The 21,292-nt window shown below is 37.3% G+C and overlaps 1 protein-coding gene and 1 pseudogene across 1 annotated transcript; one reads left to right on the top strand and one right to left on the bottom strand.

Moving 5' to 3' along the window:
* The first annotated feature begins 3,710 nt into the window (after window positions 1-3,710).
* LOC135787703 (5S ribosomal RNA) lies at window positions 3,711-3,828 on the top strand (annotated as a pseudogene).
* Window positions 3,829-5,297: 1,469 nt separating this feature from the next.
* eif3s6ip (eukaryotic translation initiation factor 3, subunit 6 interacting protein) lies at window positions 5,298-20,884 on the bottom strand. The gene is made up of 15 exons (XM_065296109.2): window positions 20,744-20,884; window positions 20,542-20,584; window positions 20,079-20,292; window positions 19,890-19,969; window positions 19,707-19,768; window positions 12,354-12,423; window positions 12,197-12,270; window positions 11,899-12,070; window positions 11,670-11,824; window positions 11,341-11,511; window positions 7,108-7,241; window positions 6,853-7,026; window positions 6,588-6,777; window positions 6,195-6,275; window positions 5,298-5,612 (listed from the first exon to the last, which is right to left on the bottom strand). The coding sequence occupies exons 1-15, from the start codon at window positions 20,774-20,776 to the stop codon at window positions 5,535-5,537; spliced, it is 1,731 nt and encodes a 576-aa protein (XP_065152181.1). The 5' UTR covers window positions 20,777-20,884; the 3' UTR covers window positions 5,298-5,534.
* Window positions 20,885-21,292: the final 408 nt, after the last annotated feature.

Below are 21,292 nucleotides of genomic sequence, written 5' to 3' on the forward strand. Positions count from 1 at the left end.
TAATCTAGTTTTTTAGACAAAAAAATATACGATTTAAGTGAACAAACAAGCACAAATATCTGCCAATGAGATGAGAAAAAAATCTTGAAATAAGATTTCTTTTTTTCTTAAACACTTAATTTTAAGCTAAATTTTTCACCCCATTGGCAGATATATACTGCAAAAAAAGTATTTTCAAGAAAAAATTTCTTAGTATTTTTGTCTTGTTTTCAGTAAAAATATCTAAAAATTCTTAAATTAAGATGCTAGTTTTTAGACCTAAAATATCAAATGTAAGTGATTTTGTGCATAAAACAAGAAAAAAAATTAAAATATCTGCCAATGGGGTGAGCAAAAATTCTTGAACATTTTTCTCAAACACTAAATTCAAGAAAAAATCAAGAAAAATATGCTTAACCCATTGGCTGATTTTTTTTATAATACTAAGAATGTTTTTTTCTTGAAAATCATTTTTTTGCAGTGTCCCGTTTGAATGATTTTTTTTGTTGTGTGTAAAGCCCGGGATACATTGTACAATTTGTATTTCTTCTAGACAAAAGATTGCCATCGTGAAACAATCATGGAGATTTAATCGGTGGTCCTATGTCATACAGTTAGAGACTGACGTTTTTTCGGTATTGCAACAAAAGACAGTAGATATTTACATGGACGCCTTTTGCTTGTGAATAATGATTGGTCATTTTACTGACATCTGAGTGTCTATTCATTACAAACAACAAATTTAAAGAACAGAAAGATTTATTAGCTAATTGAAAAGATTATTAATCGGCCAATGTCGATATTTTTAATATCGGCCACTGCAATGTATCGGTCTACTATCACGATTAAATATGTTGAACCGGGCGACAGTAAGCCCCCTTAAAGGATTAACAAAGTGTGAAAAGCCCATATCATATGAAAACAAGAGGGATAAAAGACTTTTTTGAGAGAAAGAATTATACTTAAAAAACATCCCCAAAACTATCTGAACAATGACTACATTCAAGATGGTAAAATATGTTTGGACAGAAAGTTATTTCATGGACCATTGAGAAAAGCCTGTGATCAGACCAAACACTGTTTCCACTGAACGTACAGAGGCCAGAGGTTCACGTCAGATGGACTGCAATGAAAACACTCATTTCATTTTTACTTGAACTGGGAGACCTCGCGTCGTGTGTTTTTAATAAACGGCAGTGAAACTAAACAAGGGCATTAAAGCTTGTGAGGTTACAACAAATCACAAGATGTCTGAACTCAATTTGAACTTTAATAAAAGGAAACAAATAAAGTCAAACTGTCAAAAATAAAAGTCAAGCTATTACGGTTCTGGCCAGCTATTGACAGAACACTGCCAGCCGAGAGGGGGAAATACCACGTCTTTATTTTTCTTTACTTTTTTGATATCTATGTAAAAAACCCTGAAGAATAAAAAAGATATTTTTGAAAAAAGAAAAATGCTGACCTACCAAACTGAGTGTAAATGGTAATGTAAGTGTGTTTATTTTTAAACTTATTTTATACCAGATTATTTTAAGCGTTAAAGTATGTTGTCTGTATGGCATTATTTTTTTATATTCCCTTTTTGTAAGGTTTTCTTTTGTTGGTCATTTTTGTCTGCTCACCAGCGTTAAGGCTGTCAATGGAAAATCTTTGTGGATCATGTTGAATAAAAGGAAATTTGAAACATTCAAAGATAAGCGACTACACATACCTGTATGTAAGGCTGCTCAGTTGTAGCAACACTATGTAGTTTTTTTTACCTTTAAATAGTGTCTCTAAAATTATTTCAGTGATAGAACAACTTTTAACTGGACAAATTGTACTGTTGCTGCAACCTGAGCAACCTCCTAGCTGCTACAAGCACACTCTGAAAGTGGCGGTGGAGGGTAAAGCGCACAGCCCCGCCCCTCCTCCCGCCTGCAGAAGAGTGTCTGATACCAGGCACTGTTGCGCTTTTCAACCACATGGGGGAGTTGTAAGTAATTTTTACATGTAAACTACATAGTGTTGCTTTAAAGACTGTCCCTGCTTCCCAATTTGCATACTAGCCATCCTAGATAGTCGTAAATCAAAGTACAGTATGTTGAAATAAGTAGGCTTTGATCGGATCAGTGTTGGATTTTGATGGCAAATTAAGGTGGGTCTTGATGCCGGATCAACGTTAAATTTTGACGTCAGATCAACGTTAAATTTTGACAACAGATCAACGTTGGGCCTTGATGTCGAATCAACTTTGGGTCTTGACGTCAGATCAACTTTAAATTTTGACATCGGATCAACATAAAATTTTGACAACAGATCAATGATGGGTCTTGACGTCAGATCAACGTTGGATTTTGACATCGGATCAACATTGGATTTTAACGTCAGATTAACGTTGGATTTTGACGTCAGATCAACGTTGGATTTTGACATCGGATCAACGTTGGATTTTGAAGTCGGATCAACGTTGGATTTTGATGTCAAATTAACGTTGGGTCTTGATGTCGGATCAACGTTGGATTTTGACATCGGATCAACGTTGGAATTTGACGTCGTATCAACGTTGAATTTTGACGTCGGATCAACGTTGGGTCTTGATGTCGGATCAACGTTGGATTTGACGTTGGATCAATGTTGGATTTTGACGTCGGATCAGCGTTGGGTCTTGACATCGGATCAACGTTGGATTTTGATGTCAAATTAACGTTGTGTCTTGATGTCAGATCAACGTTGGATTTTGACGTCAAATTAACGTTGGGTCTTGATGTCGGACCAACGTTGAATTTTGACGTCGGATCAAAGTTGGATTTTGACGTCAAATAAATGTTGGGTCTTGATGTCGGATTAACCTTGGATTTTGTCATCGGATCAATGTTGGGCCTTGATGTTGGATCAACCTTGGATTTTGACGTCGGATCAGCGTTGGATTTTGATGTCAGATTAAAGTTGAGTCTTGATGTTGGATCAACGTTGGAATTTGACGTCGTATCAATGTTGAATTTTGACGTCAGATCAACGTTGGATTTTGACGTCAGATCAACGTTGGATTTTGACATCGGATCAACATTAAATTTTGACTACAGATCAACGTTGGGTCTTGACGTCGGATCAACACTGAATTTTGTGCTGTGAGAGCAAAATTTGACGCTTACTAAATTCATGCTAAACAAAACAAATAACTGACATTAAATGAACATTTGAATTAAGTGTAAAAATTGATTTTTATTAACTTGCATTGTATTATGGGTTTGATTACATTTGCCATTGTCTGGGAAACGGCTTATACTTATGATTAGTAAAAAAACATTACGGTGCGGATCTGGCCCAGAGTGGTCTGCTGTCTGGTGGGACGATACAGCTATTGTAAAATTCATACACTAGTCGGGTGAGTACATAGTGCATAGTGTGTCATTAGGGACACAGCTAGTATCCATAAAGATGTACTACTAGGTGAACATTTTGGGGTAAGTTTCCAGGACAGGGTTTAGATTAATCCAGGACCCGGGGGCCTCATTTATAAAATGCTGCGTAGAAACCATCCTGCATTTGATCTTATGATCATTTATCAAAAATGCGTACGTGTGATTCATAAAGTTTCAGATCTCCGCCTTTAAACGTGGCGCTAAGCACTATTCCACATCAAAGACAGTTTTTATAAATATGGACTATTGCGTACGCACACTTTATAAATGAGGCCCCAAGCCTTTACTGTATTAAAGTAGTTTTTACAAACATAGCTAACGATAACCAGCAGCCATATCACCCTGTAGCCCAAGACAGCTTGCCCACTGAAGCTAAGCAGGGTTGAGCCTGGTCAGTACTTGGATGGGAGACCACCTGGGAAAAACCAGGTTGCTGCTGGTAGAGGTGTTAGTGAGACCAGTAGGGGGTGCTCACCCTGTGGTCTGTGTGGGCCCTAACACCCCAGTATAGTGACGGGGACACTATACTGTCAAAAAGCACCGTCTTTCGGATGAGACGTTAAACCGAGGTCCTGACTCTCTGTGGTCATTAAAAATCCCAGGATGTCATCCGAAAAAGAGTAGGGGTGTGCCCCGGCATCCTGGCCAAACTTGCCCATTGGCCTACTAATCATCCCCATATCTACTAATTGGCTACATCACTCTGTCTCCTCTCCACTAATAAGCTGGTGTGTGGTGGGCGTTCTGGCGCAATATGGCTGCCGTCGCATCATCCAGGTGGATGCTGCACATTGGTGGTGGTCGAGGAGATTCCCCCATTCATATGTAAAGCGCTTTGAGCACTGAGAAAAGCGCTATATAAATGTAACGAATGATGATGAAACATTACTGGTGTGCACCTTGAGACAAAACAATGGCACTGACATAGGTTAAGATGTCAGTACAAGTTGTTTTCAAATTAAGGTCGCTCAAACATGCATTTTAGTCTGGGCCTAGGATAACTAGGAAACTTCCCCTTGAAGTGTAAATCCATGCATCTGATATTACACACAACTCACTGCAAGAGGGTGGAGTTTAATTGCGATACACAGAATTAACAAACTAAAGAGTAAACATTTTACATGACAAATAATGAATAAAGAAATGCTTAAATGCAAAGATGAGTTATATTTTGATGTTTGTGTTTTATGTCGTCACTTCTGTTTCGTGTTAGCATGTTCCAGTGTGTGCATACTTTGTTGTTTTGCACTTTCCCAACACAAAAACAGTTCATGCTATTTAAGGGCATAGTATAAGTATTGGGATGCAGCTAGATTCATGATTTCCAAACCGGAAACAGAGAGAAATGCTGCATTTCGGCAGTTATCACAAATCTATGAATAAGCATGTTTTTATTATCAATAGCCATATAATGACTTATAAGATAAAAGAGGGTTTAAGCTAAAATCTGAAAATTTTGAAGAGTTAAAACAGTCTAATGGCCATAAAACATGAATACCTTCACTTTTTTTCAGCTAATACATTAAATTTAACGTTGACAGTTTTGAAATATGGGTAAATATATTATGACTATGAAGCCCAAACATTGACTATAATACGAAAGTGTTCTGCTGCCACCTTGTGGCATCTCTACAACAACACAACTCCCTAACAGCCTTAAATTAATATGAAGGCTGTTATGTTTGGTAACATGTGACCAAGCCTATGAAAAATATTTTTTTGTGAATTACTGTTTTCTACATGAAATCGTCCTACATAACATTTTGTTAAAATCTAACCTAGATATCATTAATATTGACTGATTAAGATCATGTCAAAGATGGAAATCAATTGAATCTGGATTTTACAGGCAGGGTCACAAACATGCAAATGTATGCAATTTTTATTCTCTCTTAAAAGACAACTCCAAACTAAACTTCAGCCACATTAAACTTTATTGACTTAGAAAAAAACTTTAGAATAAGTTTCATGGACTTTGCTTGGTTTGTCAGCAAAATAAACTGAATGACATAACACACTTCAGAAATGGCTTCTGATTGGTATCGATATCAGAGGTGATTTCTGATTGGTTGAGAAGTTCGGGGAAAATATCAGAGTCTAATCAAGTGGGTTCTGACTGGGTGAGGATCAGGTCCAATGGGGTTTGTATTATGTGGCACGGGATGTGGCGCTGCTGGTAGTCGAAGACGCGCCAGCCTGGGGCATTTTCTTCAGGGTCCGGTTCAACTGCAAGAAGTGAAAGTGACATTTTCATTCATATACACCACAGTTCACTATATTAGCATATACTGCTATGTGGCATTTTTTAACTCTTTCCCCACCAGCATTTTTTAAAAAAAGTTGCTAGCCAGAACAACCATTTTGTATGATTTTCACAAAAGTTTAATGCCTTTCAGAAAAAATGGCTTCTTTCGATATATAAACATACAATATATCAAATGAAAAAAGAAACCCTCTGCTTTCAAACAAAAAAAAAGTTTCATCCTATCTTCATTAATACAAAATTTTGAGCAAAAAGCTGAAATAATTGCATTTTTGTAAAGGACTTTTGTTTGATAACAGATTTAGAGCGATGATCAAAACATACACAGAGTTAAACTGTTTTTGGATCAGTAGATGCTTCAGTGTTTTGTAAATTGGGTAAGAGCGGCACCTAGTAGATAATAGCGGAAATATGGATTGCCGTAAAAACTCGTCATTGGCAGGGAAATGTTTTCTCTTCATTGATGAGACAAGTCCTCGATGGCAGGGAAAGTGTTAATTATAAGACAAATGCAATGAATCTGATCTGTAATAGTTTATGTGTACCTCCTCAAACTTGTGGATCTGTCGAATAAAGAAATCTCCATAGCGACGGGCAACTTTGGTGTCTGCAATGTGGATCATATCCTGATGGAAGAAACATAAGGGTAAAAAAAGTGTTATGACTTTTGCACTTGAATATTTACAGATTGTACTCAATGCAATTTTTGAAAGATAGGCATAACAAAAAAATTTTTTACATTAACTTTATATTATACTTATATTATTTATATTTTCCATGGCATTGTAAGATTGTATTCATTTTCAGGACCTCCAGGTGTCAAATCCAATATAAAATTGTCTTGATATTTTCAAGTACTCCATGACTAAAGCAACCCTGTAGATCTCAAATTAAAGAATGAATTTTGCAAGTCTAGTTTATAAAAACTTAAAACACACCTTGTCGATGTAAAAGTCGACCTCAGAAGCCGACTGAAACTCTCCATCCAGAGCGGAGATGCCGCTGGTCCACACCAGATTCTTCATCTTGTGTTTAAAGACGAGCAGCTGGATACGGAATTCCTGCTCGGTCATGTCGAGGAATCCGGCCAGCTTGGCCACAGGCATAGTGGTGTAGAGCTTCAGGAAACTGTGACACAAACAGATGTTAGTTTGTTGAAGTTGAATCACACGCGGTGTAATTCTATTTTGTCCATGCAAATACCTGCGGATGGTGGAGAGCTGTGCCTGCTGCTGAACTTCTTCGGCGAACACCTTCAGTTGCTGCTGGAATGGTTCTTTGTGGTAATTTGGATGAACGTTGTCGTAGTTTGGAACTACAGGCGACAGGAACTTAGGGCATGCAAAACTAAACAACTCCTCAAACACCTGAAGATCTCTGAGATAGAAAATAAATGTCTTAGTAATTATTAACAAAATCCTCAATATCATGATTACATGAGGGTGGGCAAGTTCTCACCCTTTCTGCATGCGCAGCATTTTGTCGCCATATTTCTCACGGAGCTGCGTGTGGATGCTCTCGTCGATGCGCATGGGGTACATGGTGAGAGCAATAGCCAACAGGCCGTGCATCTGCTCATTCTGTTTATTGATCTGTACATCACAGCAAATAAGAGTGACATCACAAACAAGATACAATTGCATGGTTTAGATTAATCCAGGACAAGGCCTTAGTTATATTAGGACATTTAAGTAGTTTTTACAAACACACATTACTGGCGTGCATTAGATATTTTAAGATATGCATGTTTAAATTATATTGAAATGCATAATCTGATCCTACTTTCTATCCAGAATTACTTTTGGCATTTAAATAAGGGCTGCAACAACTAATCTGCCCCACACAGCACAAGCTCCTTAAAGTGACAAACTGCTAATTTTCCAGCTCCCTTAGAGTTAAACATTTGATTGTTACCATTTTGGAAGCCATTAAGCCATGGCTGCAGCGATTAACCGGTTTCACTATTAACCGCGCTTTAAAATGTCACGGTTAAGTAACCGTAAAGCCTTCGCTACACCGCGTGTTTTTGTCTCACGCACGCACAAACCAGATCCACGAACCACCAAGAGGCGCATGCGTCATGATGCATTGTATGACAAAGCTCCGCGTTCAAAAGAATATGTGCGAGTGACGCGTCTCTTGGTTGTTCGTGCATCTGGTTTGTGTGTGCGTGTGCGTGGATGTGTGCGCGCGCACCTGCATCTGTACGTGAAAGAGCCACACTCCAATCGGTCTACTCTGTACAGCATTAAAAACCTCCTGCTCGCGGATCAAACCCGGGCGGGGCTCCTGGTGGTCTGACTGCATTTCATTACGTTGAACTATTTTAACGCGTTAATGATTAATTAATGAATAGCATTAGTTAACACGTTAATCTTGCCACCCCTAATATTTATATTTGACTTTTGTGTAATATTAAGCTTCACCTGTCAAAATGACTTGCAGTACCTGGTTCAGGATGACCCTGTGTAATTATTCATTTTGAGAGGCTCTTATCATTTTTACTTCATATATTTTACTTCAATACTTCAAACAAAACCAAAATAATATAACTTTATTCAGTCCAAATGTAAAGTTACATTTATTCAAAAGATCATTAAAATGAATAGCCTACAGGTTTCAAAGGCACCTATACGGTTTAAGTCAAAGCCAGCCAAGTTATTATTATTATCATTTGTCCAAGAATTGTAGAGAAAATACACAAACTGAAAATACAGAAAAATTTAGTAATTGTTCAAAAATTTATTCATGTGATTTTATACATTAATTAGGGATGTCCCGATCTCCACTAATAATACGTGGCCGATCACATATCTGAATCGGACAGCCGATCTTATTACAGCTATTTCATGTACTACGGCTTTTAATCAGTAAGTCCTTATCGATCTAAAATCACTGTTAGTTTGAGTCGTTTATAACATGCATTTGAAAAAGCAACACTCGTCAAACATAATTATTAAACATATTCTTTATTATCATGAAAATACCTGAAAAGATTTGAAGAACAGCAATATAAATATATCCTTCAGCCATTTCATGGAGCTGCGTGTCATCACAGCTGCGTGTGTATTGTTCTTCATCTAAAGCACATTTTGAGTTGCTGCATGAGAGCGCCCCCTGGCTTTTGGATGTAGTGGCATTTCACCGTAATTCATTGAGAAACATAGCAAGCATTATCGGCCGATCGATCGGAGCATCCCTAACATTAATGTTGTAAAATAAATGAATCCTTAATAACCGTAATAACCGTACAACCGTGATTATTTATCAGACTATAACCGTACCATCAAAATCTATAATCGCTGCATCCCTAGCTGCAGCAAGCGCAATGATATAACGCAGCGGCCGAAAATAGTCCCCTTGGTAACTTTCAATAGCAGAGGACTATTTTCGACTGCTGGGTAATATCACTACGCCTGCTGCAGCCATGTTACGGCAGGAAAATCCTTGATTATTACGCCAGAATGAGAGTATAGTTCCTTGACATATCTGCCTTTTTTCCGTTCTTAGTACACGAGGTAACTACAGAAGGGTCAAGTTTTAAATAGGAAAAACATTGAAACACTTGTTGGTTCTTTTTGAGCGTGATGCTAATGGTCTAATCAGATTCAATGGATTGTGCTAAGCTATGCTAAAAGTGCTAGTGCCAGACCGGAGATCAGCTGAATGGATTCGAAACGGTAAGATTCAAATGTTTAACTTTAGGGGAGCTGGAAAATGAGCATATTTTCAAAAAAAGTGCAATGTCCCTTTAATTAATTATTATCAATTAGTTGCTGCAGCCGTACTTTTCATGAGAAACAAGAACATTTAAAGTACAATCTCAAGATTCTGTGGACCTGCAAAATGCCCTGGGGCCGTATTCACAAAGAATTTTAAGGCTAAAAGTAGCTCCTAACTGGCGAATTTAGGAGCAACTCCTAAAAATACTGGGCGTGTCACTCCTAAATTTAGGACTCCTAATTTTTTTCACTAAAAGTAATTCACGAAGGGATAAAACCCTTTTTGTTTTTTTTTGTTTTTGTTTTTTTTCTCTTTCTCTGATTTATTTAGTTGTTTATATGTATATGCATATGTTACTATGTTTATGTTTATTTGTATACGAGTATCTGTTATGCGTGTTTAATTCTTGTTTTTTCCCCTTCATTTCATTTTATAATATTCTCACACTTGTACTGTGCTTGTGATGCCTTTCATAATAATAATAATAAAAAAAAAAATAAAAAAATAAAGTAATTCACGAAGCATTTTAGCCCTAAAAGTAGCACCTAAGTCTGGGACAGCTTAAAAGAAGTCGAGAGGACTCCTAACTCACTAAGACCTATTCACAAAGGATCTTAAAATGTCTTAAGTGCTGATCCTCCTTAACATGGACAGTTTCACCAACTCAAAAGCATTGCACATACTTAAAAGCACACTTTAATGTAAGCATATTGTTTATGACATTTGTTTCATAATTCATTACATTCATGACAAGCAGGAAGTTTTGTACAATTACATGAAACAATAATGAAATTAAATATTTAATATTATAGGCATACCTGTTGCCATGCTAGTCTGTTTAAACCCTCTACTGCGATTGTAATGTCTCGCATTCGTCCGGGGTCCGCAACATAAGCGGGATTGCTGCATTGATCTGCAACAAATCCTCTCCCCAGTGATGCGCGGGTTGATCCGAAATGAGCGGATGCATGGGGTCACCCGCGGTTACGAGTCATCCAAAAATATTTTTTATGATATTTGGGTCGCGTTCGGTCGGGTCGTTTGAAATAAAAATGGCAATTAACTATTAAACAATTACTACTTAAAAAAATGCGGGCCAGGGAGCGGGTCTGGTACACTATTTATTTTTTATTTTTTGCGGTGTGAGTTGCGGGCGGGTTAGTTGAAAACGTTGGTCGGGTGCCAGTTGTTTTTCACATTGACTCGCGCATCACTTTCTCGCACGTCTCACGCTTAGTTTTGCTTGATATCTCAGTGCCGAATTTCCCTTTTATTACGTGTCTTTTTTCCAGCACCAACTGGGCCAGCAGCAGTAACTGATCCTGCATCCATTTGGGCTTTCTTTTCCGTTTTGGCGAGTTCATAATCCACCATCATTTATTTATTACATTAGGCAGGCTTCTTTAATATGGGCAACATTTCCTTGCTTTAAGTAGTCTATTTAGGCTAATAGGATGTCAATTAATCAAGCAAGTGTTAATGTTATGTCGTTTTTTATTATAAGGCAATTGGCGGTTCTCATTTGTATTAGGCTAACTTGATTTAATTTAATTTAATTCACGACTTTTCTTTAATATATGCATTTCGATGGCATTACTATTATTATTTTGTATAAGACACAGATATATTTCGATATTGTAATTCCATGATTTGGTGCGTCTGTGTTATGTTCCGCATGACAGCCCTGTCATCTAACAACCAATCACCGTGGTCATTGCGAGGCAGCTCGTGCATGAGAATTGACGTCATCCGTAGCAACGAAGACTCACTCTTAGTTTAGGAGTTATCATTTTTCCTTACTAAAAGTAGGTCTGAAAGGCGTTGTGAATAACTTTTAAGAGAAAACTCCTAGCTAAAATCTTTAAGTGCGATTTAGGAGTACTCTTAGTGATAAGATAAAATGCTTTGTGAATACGGCCCCTGATCATCAACTAAAGGCTGTCAGATTTTAGCGCCGATATCACTTACCATCTCATATTTGTAGGTGGATCTCTGAAACATGTTTCTGGTTCTCTGGATGTAGAGCAGGATGTTGGCAAAGACGCGGATGGCATCCTGATAGCGTCTCATCATCAGATAAGCGAAACCCACGTAGTAGTAGGTCGTGATCTGACACTCGGGCACGCGCGAGTACATGCTCTGAAACACACACATACAGCCGATGTGTTTTTCTACAGTACATTCATATTTTAAGTTTTAAATATTCCTTAAACGTTATGTTTCTATAAATAGCAGATTCCTCTGCATTTCTGCAAGAAAACGTCTTATTGAGCCGTCGTTGGGTATTTTATTATTACCTTCTTGTTGAGTTCAATGTTCTCCAGGACCTTAATGGCCTGATAGTAATCGCCCAGCAGAGAGTGAAGTCTCAGCAATCCCACAAGACTGAAATAACCCAACATCTTGTATAGCGAGTGACGGCCATATTCCCCAGCCACTGACTCGGGGTCACCTACAACACAAACACAACCGTCAAACTGACATCCAACACCAAAGCCAAACTCCAAAACATTCGCTATCCTTCACCTCCACTGGTGTAAACCTCCAGCTGCCGGTTAATGTTGCTCTTGTCCACCAGAGAGTGAAGAACATTCAGCACACTGTGAACGTTCCAGATCTTGGGATTGTTCCTCAGGAATTCGATCTCCTCCTCGGTTTTCTTGGCTGTTTTACAGCGATACTGACTGAACGACTGGAACTACAGAGCAGGAAAAGATATCAGCATCTTATTTTCACCACCAAGAAAATGTTTGCAAATTGTGTCTGGGTCTGCACGTCCCGAACAGAGAACAATAAGCATCAGAGAGCATCTTCAATCATTTACCTGGTAAATGAACTCATCAATAATGTCCCACAGCCACTGGTTAGGAAGCTCCAATGGTGCAGGTCCATCAGCATCTGAGAAAAACAAATGACATTAAACGCTCTGATGTCCATTATAAATATACTGGATCACATGCGATTGATGCGTTTGGACTCACTGAGGATGTAGTTGAAGAGGTTGCAGTAATTATAGTACGATTCAAATCTCTGGTCCAGAGTTGGACCTCCCTATACAAGAAGAAAAGAAGTGTTTACAAGCATGACAGACACGAGACAGTTATTTCTTCATACAAGGCCAGCAGGGCTGCAAGATATATTGAGATTATTGCAAATAACGCAAAGGAGAACACTGCAATGGTATGCAATAACCAAATAAAGATATTTATATATAGACTGTTTCAGCAGTAAAAACTTAAACAAGCGACTGTCGTGGTCTGCACGTAACTTCCGGTAAACTCTGCTAAGAATAAATAAGAACAAAGTTCTTTAAACGTAGTTTATTTATATAACACGCAAAAAAACAACACATAGATTACCTAGGAAACCAAAACATTTGTTATTTTCGACGAGGCATTTGTTCAAGAGATCAGTTTAGCAACTAATCAGACCATTAAAAAAAAAACGAAACCGGAAGTAAAGTTTGGATCCAGACGTGTATCGCGTCAGCGCACATGCATCCGATGAAACCGTCTATAGGCAGAGTTTTAGGTTGAGGCAGATAGTAGAGAAACAAAAGAAAAGTATGTGAAACACATGGGCTGAAGCCAGGTTATAAAATTTTCAGTGTTTATATTTGAAGAGTTTGGCCATTTAAAACAAAATTAGTTATCGCTAAAAATATTATTGTATCAGGTCAGTATTAAAAAGTAAATTCTTTATTTTACGCAAAATCCAATATCCCCTGTGTTATTCTGTCATCTTTTCTCCCTTTTTCCCAAACCGCGACAAACGCCAGTCCTCCTTCTCTGCAGAATGCAAAAAATCTGCATAACCAATCACAGCGCACCATTCAATGCATTATGAACAATGATGTTAGCGCGTTGAATACACACAGATCCTAGTTTTCCTCATCTACTTTGTAATTCATGATCAACAAACAAATAAAATAATACTTCTGATGGCATTGATAAACCTGTGGTGGGGAAGAAACGTAAGCCATCAAAATCTAATAATTTATGTAAAAAAGGCCACTCGAGCAAAGGAAAAATGCCCGTTGTTGCTTGTTTTCACACAGTATTAAGCTTCTGTTATGCTAACACATTGACCTCAGGTGATCTTATAAAAAACTTTCCATTATTTTACTCAAAGTCAATGAAAATCAAGCAGGACCAGAACATTTTACAGCTGATCGCTGTCAAAAAAGTTCAGTGATGATGTGCCAAGGATGACAGCAGCAATGACAGTGTTCTTAACCTCTTACACTCTGAGGCTATTTGGGGGATTTTCGCCTGGATTTGGCCTACCCAGTTTCAAAAGCTTCTCATACCCACAAGCAGAGGTGCACATACAAAAGTGCTAAACATGGTTGTATGTGTTGTCAGTCCTCTAATAAACACAAAAATAAATAGGCGCTTTTTGATGTTTTTTTCTAAAGTCTGTATTTAAAAGTGTATAACTCTGGCCCTGAGTGGTAACGAAACCTGCAGACAGTTTCGTTTGATTCCAGCAATTGCCAGCTTACAGAGGAAAAAGGATTTTTTTCTCTATCATAATAAATGCAAAAGTTATTTTACTCCAACTGATGGGAGGATTAATACCTTTTTTGTATACAATTTCTGCCTAAAAACATTTGAAGTGCTCCCATAACCACATACAGTGGAATAAATGCAATATCGTTTTGCAGAAAACCCTTTGAAGTTACATAAAAAGCTGCTGTTTGTGAGAAATATTGTTATTTATGTTGTTTTTCATATGATGAAACACCAAATTTTCTTTTTTTTGTTGTAAACACTGTCTTTGATAGTGTATTACTCTGGTTCTGTGTGCTCTAGCAGACTGCAGACGTTTATCATGTCGCATTCAAAAGTTATTCTCATTTTACTGAAGGGTGTGAAAATACATTTTTCATATAAATATTAATTTTTTGTTTTGCACATATAATAAATAGCAAGGGATTAATTATGCACACAACCAAAGAAAATGATGTGAATGGACTCATTGTTTAGAGTAGGACCTAAGAGAAAAGATGGTGTATCATTTGTGGCTATCTGTGCTATCTGAGGCAGTTCACACTCAAGTTTCACATATGTTTACAAAAGACCATTTTTAACCTTATTATTCATTCGAGGATTGTTGGATATGTGTTAAAAATAGAGCAAAAATAACGATGTAGCCTTATTCCTGAGAATGAGAGCTTTCATTTGATATAAGACTTGCCCATGTTTGTCATACTTGAAAAATATGAAATATGTGAATATTATATGATATCAAAAAATATTGGGGGGGTGATAGTGTAAATTAAGTGTAAATAATTTCTTACAGTAAAACATATCTCAAAGTGATGCATATCTGCAGAAAGTAGAAAGTCCAAGCTTTCAAACAGTATCTCATATGTGGTACTGGGTCCATGACAGACCATTAAAAATTAAAGGAATATTTTATATTAAGTCAAAATAAGATAATTCTGGACCCGGTACAGGGTCCACAGAGTCAAACAAGTTAATATGACAAAGTAAATGTTTTGATCAATGCCATTAATGTATTTTTTAATCTGTTTATACAACTATTCAAATAAATGAATGTAACATGGCAAAGATGAATGCATATTTGGAAGTTGAATGTAAGGGAAATGTCATTTTGGACATTTTGTGACCTTATGTGATATTCATGTTTTTAAATGACATTTTATTGTTGTTAAACAACAAGATGACCTGTTGAATTCATTTTGGGAGCGATGACTGACTGAATGTATTTTTGGTTCAGTTCCTGTATATTTGGTATTATTATTAGTATTGACCAAGTTCAGAGGCTGTCATATGTTGTTCAACTTACTTTGTTACTTAAAAAAAATTTTTTTATATTAATTCAATAGATTTATAGCATTTGGAAAAATAATCAGTTTTTATAATAAATCTTGAAAATCAAATTATGGATTTGAATATTTAATGTTATTATCAGGCATGTGATTGGCTAAGGACAAAAAAGCAGGAAAATATATTGAGACCCCCCCCCACACACACACGCCAATCAAACTGGTGGCGGATCTATACGGATAGTAAAGTAGGACCCATAACAACTTATTTGAACAAAAAAACACATTTTAATTTATTTTACAGCTAGATGTGCAACATGCAACTGGATGTGTAACAGTGGGAATCAAAAGCCAAGTGTCTTGTCCACTGCTCCATCACCACCTCTCTCTATATCAACAACCATGATAAAAAATATGTTTTAACTTATTTTTGTTTTGCATTTTTACACAACTTTAACAGCTAAATGTGCAACATGCAAATGTTCATGTCAAAAGAAGGCCTATTTTGCCGACATCCAAATAAAATGTAGACAATGGCTTATAAAGAACTAAAGGCATGGCTACTTTTAATTTTATACTTTAAGAAAATTCCCAAGCCTATACTTTGATACTTTTACTTGAGTAAAGAAGTTAAATCAGTACTTCTATTTTTACCAGAGTATTTTTTTAATACAAATATCTGTAAAATGTGCTACACAGGACCTTTAGTTATAATAAAGTGTCTTAAAGGTCTCTTTTTCTAATTTTAGACCCCTGTAGATGAGTAACTTTGTTAAACATGAACAATAGAAGGTTGACACTAATAAATAAAAGTAATTGTACAAAAAAGTACAGGAGCTATTTATTTTAATCAAACTGGTCAACCTTAAAACTTTAAAAACACGAAACCTTTGAAACAAACGATGATACAGAGGCCGTTTCTCAATCCTAAGTCTGCAGCCTTCCGGAGGTCGCATTTCTAAGCTGCATACGTTATCAAGACTCATCAAGAGTCACAATATTGACAATTATGAAGTTTACTATTATTCTTAGTTAATCGTAAATTGTTGTAATATGTTTATCAGGGCTTGACATTAACTTTTTGAGGAACTTGTCCTTTGGACAAGTAAATTTGTGTTTCACTTGTCCATGCACAAAAGTCACTTGTCCGGGTAAAGATTTATAATATAATGTATTTTTTTGTGTTTTGCTAATCAGTAGAGCAAGGGATTTTTCATAGGGGTGGCCAGGCAGGGGCCAGCAGTTACTCTGGGGTGGCATATAAAATCTCTATCATCCAACCTTAAAATACTTTTAAGTATTATAGTGTGTTAATCAGAATAATGTATAACATACAATTGCTACAATACTTTACTTTTTTCAATTTATAGTCATAATTCAACCTCCATGTTTTTTAAACTATTTAATCAAATAAAACTTTTGAAATTTACTTTGAAACCAGAATTTATATCTCCCATTGCTGAAAAAACTAGAGACCAGAAAAATCATGTGAATTTTGAAGGCTACTTTAATGTATTTTACTAAGATTCATTTGGCTGCTTCTTGCTACTCTTTCTGAAGAAGAATGCTATATCTGCTGCCTTTCTCTTCATTTTTCCTTCATTTCAATGCTTGTCTGACATTAAAACACTAAAGCAAAACATTAAAACATTACCATGTTTTTAAAAACTTATTAGGGTAAATGTATCTAGATTATCTGTTATATATAAAATCAATCTTAATCCTAGCATTTACGCTGTAATGTTCATGTGGGATTTTTAATGTACAGTGACGAACTCTGCCAGATTCAAATCGGCTGTCGCGCGGCGCAAACACACACAGAGGCGCGCTGAAAGAGAGATTCTCATTATAAAACAGATTCTTAAACAAGATTTTAAGCCCATTATGTGTTTTTACCGAACTTTAGAAGAGAAAACGCAGTGATGAAAACGCGGTTGAAGTGTCTGTCATTTATATTCACGCCGGAGCCTGAAGAAACATCACTCTAGACTCCACTCTGTCCCGCGACTCCCGCCCCTCCGTGTTCGTCGATCAGGTTTCATGCACGAATGTAATGCTCAGTATGGGAAGCCGATCTCCTCAAAAGAAGGACGAAACGGCGCCACTCGATTGATCCGCGCTGCGCGGACCAATTATACGCGCGGCCCAATGGACAGAGCCGCGCGACTATCTGGATAGCGCAGAGATGAGTTGTTTACTTGCGCCACCCGATGGATAGCGCAGCGCTGACCAGTTTCATCAGAGCAGCGCGACCCACTGGGAAGCGCAGCGCGACTCTGATGGAATAGACTCGATTTACCCACAATTCTCTGCTAGTGGGACAAAACAGTGTTAGTGCTGTCAAAACATTATTAAATATTAAAGATAAAAAAATAAAAGTATCATTATTCGACTGTTTATTTATTGGCAGGCAACTTGTGCGAATTCCACTCCCTCTCTCATAGAAGCAACTTAAACCATTTTGCAAGATGTAAACAACGCTGGTCCAGAAACACTTCCTGTTTCAGTTTGTAACTGTTTCTTTATTTCACATATATCTTAAAGATGTTTGTTTAACTTTTAGATTCAGTTCTATATGTTGGTTGTTGTATTTTATCCCAACGTGTTAAAAAACTGAAACACGAAGAGCTTCGACCACAAGACAACTTAATTTTGTCTTGCAAAATGGTCTATATAGCAGTGCTTGGTTATTGGGAACAGTTGAGATATTAACAAATACAGCTTATGTCACTTTATCAGTGCGGGACTAACAAACCAAAGTAATTTGCAAACCCACATTTCCTGATATGTCAAGAAATGCAGCTGGCACTACCAGAAAAATATATGCAAAACAATTGCATAATGCTATAATGTCATTATTAAATCATTAAAAATTATTACAAAAATAAAATAATAAAATAAATGTAACTGCAATGCATAAAGTATACAAATGACGAAGCAAGCAGCATCAGAAGTGTGTTTAAACGGACGTGACTCAGAACACCATAAGATATTATAAATATAAAACGAGCACTCAAGGTAGATAAAAAATAATCGTTGATCATTGCCATTCATATTGTAATCATTTTTATTAATGTCAAATAACAGAATTATAAAATTCGTGCATATCTTTAACACAAAAAAAAAAAAAAAAATTAACAGAGATAATTTACGTCAGACGTGTGTTCACCTCTATTAAATTAACTGCCAAGAGGAAGCTATTTATGGTTACCGGATTATACCAATCAAGCTGATAAGTGTTTAGATGCTGTTTTAACTTATGCATTAGTAAATTAAGTTGTCTTGTGGCAAAATAACAAAATGGTTATTTAAACTGGAAATAAATTGTGTACTAGCAGAGAATTGTGGGTAAATCGAGTGTATTCCATCAGAGTCGCGCTGCGCTTCCCAGTGGGTCGCGCTGCTCTGATGAAACTGGTCGGCGCTGCGCTATCCATCGGGTGGCGCAAGTAAACAACTAATCTCTGCGCTATCCTGATAGTCGCGCGGCTCTGTCCATTGGGCCGCGCGTATAATTGGTCCGCGCAGCGCGGATCAATCGAGTGGCGCAGTTTCGTCCTTCTTTTGAGGAGATTGGCTTCCCATACTCAGTTAGGTTAAACCAGGCTCGATGACGTATGCAGCCTATGAGACCTCCGGAGGCTGCAGCCTTCCGATTGAGAAACGTTCAGAGGTAACTTATTTCCTTGCCTTTTTTCGGAACCAATATTGTTGCATCGTCCCTCTCTCAGTCGCCACCAGGATTTTCTGCAATGGCGCTCGTTTTTCCTCTCATTTCTGTGAAAATTGCTGCTCCAAATTCACCAAGTAAACCGACGTGTATATGTTTGCCGCTTTGTTTCGCGTCACGCGAGTGACAGCCAAACGTCGCAAATGAGGAGAAGAGAGGAGAGAAACGATCGGGTCTGATTGGTGAATACAATCATACTTCGCCATCCGCCATTTGCGAATGGTCAGAAACACGTCCTTGTTGGTACTTGGAAAGGAAGGAAAATGCATCTCTTTGTCATCTTACGTGCTGCCCGGTGTGGCCCTGTTGAGCGGGGACGGCGATTGTGGTTCCGTCCCGGGTTACCATGTCGACGGCTGTGAGATACCCCCCTCCCCCCTATTTTTTTTTTTTTTACATATCTGCATGATTCACGTAGGTCACATTTTCAGGTCGGAAAATCCGGAATTCCGGATTAATCCGGAAAAATCACATCCCTGTATTATACCTAACGATGCTATGTGAAAGTTTGTGAAAAAATAGTGGTTTTCATCTTTTCACTTTCTTGGTATAGAAAACACATTTTTACCCAAATTAATCAAAATGGATATATTGCGTTTTGGAACCAAACTCTTCATTTATAATATGTAATTTAAATTGACTTTACAAACTCAAAGCATTAAGGTATTGCATATTTTATTATTATGCAGCCCTACAAGATAGATAGTTAATCTAATCTTACAAACACTTTTCTTGTCTATAAAATACACAACTCTTTGAAAATGACCCAAAGAAACATGTATATAAAGATAGATGAGAAGAAACACTCACGCTGACTTTGGCGTAGATATGCCTGTAATACAGCTCTTTATAGAGGATCAGGAAAACTGCATCTGTATCAAAATAAAAACAACAGACCAATATCAACAACGAAAATCCTTTCCATAAACTACTCAGCCAATACAGGGGGTTTAAGATCAATGAATTCAGCACAACTCAGTTGACTCCACTCACCATTACCAACCAGGGAAGCAATGGCTTCTGCCTCTGGCCATGGAGATGTCTTAAAGAAGCGATCTGTAAGCTTGTTCCAGCTAAAAATGAATACAATAAGTAAGAATATATTTTTACACAATACAGTCCATGTAGCCAAATGGCTGTGCGCTTGTGTTCATTTTTTGATACTGTTGAATGGATCTGCACCTGTTCTCATAAACGTCCTGGATCTCGTAGATCTTCTGCTCGATGCTCTCGCTGGACACCCGGTTGGCCTGCAGCTCGTAAACCTTCTGGTCGATCAGATCAGAGATGGTTTTATGAAAATACTGCAGGAAGTTCTTAATGACCTCAGGGATCACGTGATAGGTCTGTTGGTGTTCATACTGACGTTCATAAGCCAGATCAGCTTTAGGATCACCTGAAGAACAGACATAGAGCTGTTATACATTGGCTATCAGGTGTTTATATTGTTCAATATCAACCCAAAATTTTCCTTTTCATTTTGTTATGTTATCACATTTACAAATGTACAGTACGTACCAGACAGATTACTGTTAAGTTACCATACTGTACACTGACTGTTACTTCACATCCACAGATGTAATAATGGGGCGATCTAACACCAAATGTATTGGATATAACAGGGGGGGACTTTGCTGATACTCACCCGTGTGATAGTCATAATCATTTGGGTAGGTATAAGGGTCATACTGCACACAAAAAAAAAAGAGAGAACACGGTCAATTTAACAGCACGTATAAAACAACAACATGGGCGAACGAAGATAAAGATGTTTAACATTAGCAGCATGCTAATCTACACACGTAAATCTATCACGCGTTTCTCTTAGTAACTCCGCAGTAACTTACATTCGCCTCTTCCTCTTCAGCTGGATAAGACATGATGAAGTTTAATTCTTTATTGTAGGTTTCTCAGATAAAAACCTCACTGCAACCGGCAGACCACGCACGGAGGAAAGAAAGGAAGTCCACTGTACGTACTTCCGGTGACAGAGCCGCGGCGCGCATATGGCATTGTGGGCCACTGGCGGTGTAGTGCCGTGAGACTTTTTTCATTTCATTAATTTTTTAGTCAGTTGTATTAAAAGTATTTTGAAAATTGAAAAAAGTAGGCATATGATTAATATTTTAATCATACGTTAATATGAAAAGTTATATTTTTTATTATTTTGCAACAAACCTTGGCTGCAAAAATATATTCGCCTAAAGGGGGCGCTTGTTGCTCAGAAAGCCGTTTGAGATCTCTCTACACTGAAAATAATATTTGTTTTAATCGAATGCTTTCAACAATTTGTGTCAGATATACATGCATAGAAATTGATATGAAACGATTATTGAAAAAAGTACCTAATTAAAATATTCATTTAGTAATCAGAAACGTTGTGCCACTATTTAGGC

The sequence above is a fragment of the Paramisgurnus dabryanus genome, chromosome 20 (assembly GCF_030506205.2).
Source record: "Paramisgurnus dabryanus chromosome 20, PD_genome_1.1, whole genome shotgun sequence".
Classification (NCBI taxonomy): domain Eukaryota; kingdom Metazoa; phylum Chordata; class Actinopteri; order Cypriniformes; family Cobitidae; genus Paramisgurnus; species Paramisgurnus dabryanus.

Excerpts from the sequence above, each read along its gene's own strand:
- eif3s6ip (XM_065296109.2), bottom strand. The coding sequence starts at position 20,776 with ATGTCTTATCCAGCTGAAGAGGAAGAGGCGAAT. Across the intron at positions 19,970-20,078 it reads CAGGACGTTTATGAGAACAG|CTGGAACAAGCTTACAGATC; the intron begins GTGCAGATCCAT and ends ATTCATTTTTAG. Across the intron at positions 11,825-11,898 it reads GGAGGTTTACACCAGTGGAG|GTGACCCCGAGTCAGTGGCT; the intron begins GTGAAGGATAGC and ends TTTGTGTTGTAG.